This window comes from Pristiophorus japonicus, chromosome 1 (genome assembly GCF_044704955.1).
Source record: "Pristiophorus japonicus isolate sPriJap1 chromosome 1, sPriJap1.hap1, whole genome shotgun sequence".
Taxonomy (NCBI): Eukaryota; Metazoa; Chordata; class Chondrichthyes; family Pristiophoridae; genus Pristiophorus; species Pristiophorus japonicus.
In genome coordinates this window covers 46,310,715-46,316,714 of record NC_091977.1, presented here as the reverse complement: position 1 = coordinate 46,316,714, position 6,000 = coordinate 46,310,715, and the positions used below count along the sequence as shown (strand labels likewise).

Below are 6,000 nucleotides of genomic sequence, written 5' to 3'. Positions count from 1 at the left end.
CCATCTCTTTTAATACCCTGGGATGTATTTCATCAGGTCCAGTGGACTTGTCTACCTTGAGTCCCATTAGCCTGTCCAGCACTACCCCCCTGATGATAGTGATTATCTCAAGGTCCTCCCTTCCCACATTCCCATGACCAGCAATTTTTGGCATGGTTTTTGTGTCTTCCACTGTGAAGACCGAAGCAAAATAATTGTTTAAGGTCTCAGCCATTTCCACATTTCCCATTATCTGTGGAGAGAGAAACAGAGTTAACGTGTCAGGTCAATGACCCTTCCTCAGAACTGGGAAAAGTTAGAGATGTAACAGGTTTTTAAGCAAGTGTAGGGCCAGGGAAAGGGGGGAGGGGAGGAAAGAACAAAAGGGAAGGTCTGTGATATACTGGAAGGCAGAAGAGATTAAGAGACAAAGGGGTGTTGGTGCAAGGCAAAGGAGATGGTAATGGGGCAAGTTAAGAAACAAAAGATGAGTCTAGATAGGGTGGAAATGGAAATGGCAGACTCATCAACAGCTGATGTGGGAATGAGAGATAAAAACAGAAAAAAGAGAAACAAAATTGGGGTAGGGATTATGGTTTGAAATTGTTGAACTCGATGTTGAATTCAGAAGGCTGTTCCTCGAGCTTATGTTGAGCTTCATTGGAACAGTGTAAGAGGCCGAGGATGGAGAGGTCAGAGTGGGAGCGGAGTGGAGAATCTTTAACTTTTGAAAGATTGTTTATCCATAATCTTCTGAGTTTAGTTAAAGATAATTGCTATTGAGGGTTGTATGTTTGGAAGGGAATGCACTCTCAAGTGAATTTTGTTATATTTTAGGCTAGAAACAGTCCAGATGCAATTTCTTCTCAAGGTCCCCATACAGAGCTTCAGACATCTACTGATAAGACTGTCCTATTGCATGATGATCATGCGTTTGTCGATGAAATGAATAAAGGCTCCACTCAAAACAACAATTCACTTCTACAAGCTTCAGAAGATATTTTGGTAACTCTGATGCCAGTAAGTGTGCTTAAAGAACTCCCATTAGGAAACACATCTCTTCAGCGCAAGAGCAATCAGACTGATTACAAAACATCTTTTCAAGTTCGTGGTTCAAGTTCTGCATACCATTCTGCACCATTGTCCTCTATCACAAATGTAAACTCCTCTCCTATTCAACGAGCTGTGGTTGGTCACACTGGAAGTGATGTGCTTTTGCTACAATATAATGATGAAAATGGGGCAATATTAGAGAAAATCTGTATCGCCAGTGAGCAGCTGAGACAGCAACTGAAAAAGTCACATGAGTGGGAGCTGATCCTTGGCTGTGAACTTCAGCGCCTTCGAAATGCTGCTAACATTAGAAAGAAAGCAACTGGGGCAGTATCTACCCAAATCCCTCAAAAAATATCTCTTTCCATTGAAAGTTTAAATGCGGAAATAGAAGTAGATAATAAATCTGAGAAGATTTTGGAACTGGAAGCTATGGTGGATAGGTTACAGAATGCTATGCTTTCATTGGAGGAATCCAACCTAGATCTTCACAGGGAACTGAAAAAAGGAGGTGGTTCCAATAGCCCGCGTCAAATCAACCACTGGACCACAACAAAAAATAAAACTGTGATTCAGAACAACCTCAAGAACCAGAAGGAAGAGAAAACGAATGATATCACTACTCTTCAGGAAAATCCTGAGAATTGTTCACATAATGAATTAATATTACAGCCCTCAGAAAGAACCAGCCTTATTTGCCATATGGAGAAACAAAAGGAATACCATTATACGATGCATCAGACAATGCAACTGGTAGAGGAGAAAAAGAATAAGGTTAACGCTCTTGCAGATGAACGCGCCACACTGTTCCCTTTATTACAAACTTCAGAAAATGGCAATAATATGTTAAATGTTCTGAGGTTTGAGAATGAGAAATTAGATGTACTATCGACAGCTAAAGAACTCAACACAAATTGTGATTCTGTTCTGCAGGAAAACGTTGAATATAAAAGCATAGTTTCTCAGTTAGAAGATGAAAGAAGAACACTTCAGGTTCAGTTCATTGAGATGGAGGAGAAAAGGAAGACTTGCATTGAAGAGTTCAAAACATTACTAAGCAAGCATGAGGATCTCCAGCTTCAAAACCAAGCACTGATAGCAGATAAAGAGCAGCTAATCATTGAAAAGGAAAGCATCAAGAGATTAGTGGATAAGATGACGGAGGAAAAAGAAGACCTACTTGTGGTCCTCGGTGCAAAAGAAACAGTTCTGCAGTTAGAGAAAACACAAGAAGCAATAGAGGTCGTTAATGCAAATGCATTGCAGTTAGAGAATCGGAAGATGAATGAAAGTCTAAATGAATTAAAGAAAGAGATAGCATTCTTGAAAAACGAGCTAGACAAGGCCAGCTGTGATATTCAATGTACGAAAGCAAAGTATGCAGTCATGAGGACAAAGAATCTGATGCTTCTTCAGCTTGTTCAGGAAGTCAAAGATAAAAACTACAATCTGGAAACGTCCCTGCAAAATTCTGTTACTACTAGCATGTCTCTGCAGAAAGAGGTCGATGAAGTTAAAATCGAAAAAGCAGCTATGAAAAAAAGATACCTGAATGAGATTGAACGAGCGAAGCAAGTGAAGATCTCGACTACAAACTGCCCGAGTGACCTGGTCAGGAAATGTGAAATGTTGTCAAAGGTGGTGGCGATGCTGACGGAGGAAAATCAGATTCTCAACCAGGACCTTGAGAAATATCTAAGAACAGACTTGCAGCTGGAGTGTAATGTTAGAAAGCTGGATGAAGAATGGCTGCTGTTGGGAAAACACACAGGGTACACAGAGCAAGAAGTAAATAGTTTACATCCCGAAGTCGGGAACATGCGTACATCTTATTTAAGTGGTGGTGGTAACACTGCTGCTCAGCTTTACAGCCAAAGAAGGGAAGATAAGATGTCAGATAATCAGCTCAGTCTTTCAGATATATCTTTTAATGGCACCAATCTTTCTGTTGGTGACGATTCCAGGCAAATACACAGGATACCATTATGCAGCAGTCCGAAAGGTACAGCATGTGCACAAAATTTAGATTTTATCAACCCGTTGAGTTATTTTCTTAATTTTATCTCTATAAAATAAAAATAAAATGCAGGCAGATTGTTAAACGGTGGTTTTATAAGGGATGCACAGGGTACTAAAAGGCTACAGTGCAGACCAGTAAGTCAGAAACTAGGCCTGACATTTTGTGTTCTTGGGCGCGCATCTATAAGAGGGAATTAGGGAATATTAGAAAATAGGTGAATAACTGCAGTCAACTGTTACACGTCACTGAGTGGGCAGTGTTTAGTGTGTGTCTGTTTGGAATTGGGTTTCAATCAAATGGAAGAGAGATCACTTTATTTCAGAAGCCATGTTGTTGCTTGTTGATCTTTAACCTCGCCGAAAAAGTATGAGTAAGCTCCCTCTGTTGGATAGCTATGTCATTGCACTATATTAAACACGACGGGGGTGATTCCGCAATGCTGCTATTCCAGCTGGAAAGCCTCATTCACACGGAGTGTGGATCGGCGACAGGGCGGCAATTTTGTAGCCCCGATTCCATGACTGGCAGCATGGGATCGGGAAATCACTCCTTATGGCCTCCATTCCTTCCAAATGTTCAACATTCAGTGATTGCAAAAATTAACTGCCAAACATGCTAACTTCTTAAATACTGTAAATTCCAGAAGCACCCAATAGGTCAGGCAGCATCTGTGGAGAGCACAGGTAAGTTACTGTTTTGGATCCACACCCAATATGGCTGTTCTCTCCATAGATCATAGATGCTGGCTGGCTTCCCGAGCCCAGCATTTTCTGTTTTTGTTTCAGAATTTTAGCATCTCCAGTTGTTTTACTTTCTCCTGACTGCTTTCATTCATGGATCGCACCCCCCAGCCCTGCCTCCCCCAGCCAACGATGCCACCGATCGCCTAGCCACACCCTCTTCCCCACTCCAGCCAAGGATACCGTCACTTGGCCACCGATCACCCTCACCCGACCAACGCTATCTTGCCCTGATTACCAATTCCCGCAACACGTCGCCCCGGTCGACCCCTTCCTCACTTACCTGAGAACCACTGCTAGCGTCGCAACTCGTCGACTTCATAGAAATGATGCTTGAAGCCCAATATCGCGGGAGTCTCAGGTCTCACCATTCAGGCGCAGGGACTGAGCCCTGTGTCCCCAGTGCACCCAAAAATGGACATGTCCATTTCTAGGCTGTAGCAACACGTAGTTTGCCCCCCTGTTGGCCATTGAATGGTGAAGGGCTCATAGAAAGAAAGAAAAACGTGCATTTATATAATGCCTTTTATGAGCACCGGATATCTCAAAGCCTTTTACAGCCAATGATGTATTTTTGGAGTGCAGTCATTATTGTAATAGTTACCTAAAGAGTGGGTGTAAATGACGTAAGAATGGGTGATCGCCTTTTTTATTTCAATTTTCACACCATGTGTAGATATTGGATACTTTCAGGGAGCAGTAGGAGTAGAGTAAAGTTTCCTCTGCCCAGCTCCAAAATATGGCTGAACAGCATCCTAAAAGAGCACTTCTATTGCACCAGCGTAAAATCTTCATTCATTATTAAAGCCTCACCTAGTGTCCAAACACAAACATAAGATATGCAAGAAGAAGAGGGTTTCTTGCTAACAAACTCATTGCCTGCACAGATCTTGTATAACTTGCTCTATGAAGGCTTCACCCAGCCGCACAATCTCCTGAGGGTTGGGTAGAGTCGTCAATTACATTCCCAAGATGGAAAAGCTCTGTGATATTTCTCTCTGAACCCCAAAAGTAATCGAGCAAAAATGCCAAGATATTCTTCCCAGTTTATATTTCAAATTGTCTACCTCAGAACAAACTGGTCACTCATGCACGATTCCAGGAACTATCGTGTACCATAGAGAATTTGATCATCTATATCTACCTGTAAAGGCACATTTATCCAATTCCTTTAAAATGGTTTGTTGATACACAATTAGCAGCTTCACATGCATGTCACTAGGAGTCTAACACTACAAAGGCCCCTGTGCAGTTGTCTGAGGGAATTGACAATTTAATGCCAAATTGTGAGTAGTTTAATTCTGTGGACCTGCAGCCACTGGAGATTGGGTTGAGATTGCTCAAACTCATTACAGGTAGGGCTGATACAGCCAGCAAGGAAGAGGAGTATTTAATTCCATCAAATTGGGCTGAATTATAATCCAGGTTTCAAAGATGAAAGGGCAGAATATCCTTAAACTCTTGTACAAACTCCTGAATTTGAATCAATTCCTATCTAACATTCAAACCCTCAATAGCCAAGTTTCTCCATACTGTCACATAATCTGTGTGCTGGTAATCCTATAGAAATTACCAATGGGAAAGAAAATAGCACAGTAGTGGGAGACAGCAAACTGTGGAAATACAGGGACAAAGATTTTTTTGAAACTGTGTGTTTGTTGGTTGCTAATATTGAGCTAGATGCCATCTATAAACTATTCAATTTTGATAATTATGTCATCTGAATCCCTAGAATAAATGACAGTCTATTGATCACTCCCAATGTGTAACCCTGTGCATTATTCCGAGAGTGGATCTGGATATTTAAGGGGGTTTACAGTCTGGCTCAAAATTACATTTAAATATTTTTTCTTGCCTACTATTCTGCAGATCAAAGCAATATGGGTAAGGTTATAAGAAAGTTTGAGAAACTGGATGGGGAGCAAAGATACAAAGATAGAATCCAGCATTATGGGGCAGTCTCACTGCAAAGGACGGCAACCACGGACTGGTGAGTCGACATCAGACTGAATGGTAAACAGTTCAGCTTACACATCGCAGTTGGATGCCTGAGTGATTCAAAAGCCTGTGAAGATACAGGGAGGCTGATCAAAAAATAACAGCAGGGTGATCGACATGGGTCATAAAAGTACATGGAACTCAAGAATTGATTAGGCTTTGTACATGGTCGAAAGATGTATGTCAGCAATAACTAGATTGCTATGTTGC

The 6,000-nt window shown here is 41.5% G+C and overlaps 1 protein-coding gene across 1 annotated transcript; it reads left to right on the top strand.

Moving 5' to 3' along the window:
* The first annotated feature begins 993 nt into the window (after window positions 1-993).
* LOC139246960 (coiled-coil domain-containing protein 110-like) lies at window positions 994-5,516 on the top strand. Its single transcript, XM_070873155.1, has 2 exons — window positions 994-3,034; window positions 5,359-5,516. The coding sequence occupies exons 1-2, from the start codon at window positions 994-996 to the stop codon at window positions 5,514-5,516; spliced, it is 2,199 nt and encodes a 732-aa protein (XP_070729256.1).
* Window positions 5,517-6,000: the final 484 nt, after the last annotated feature.

Excerpts from the sequence above, each read along its gene's own strand:
- LOC139246960 (XM_070873155.1), top strand. The coding sequence starts at position 994 with ATGCCAGTAAGTGTGCTTAAAGAACTCCCATTAGGAAACACATCTCTT. Across the intron at positions 3,035-5,358 it reads ATTATGCAGCAGTCCGAAAG|AAATTACCAATGGGAAAGAA; the intron begins GTACAGCATGTG and ends GTAATCCTATAG.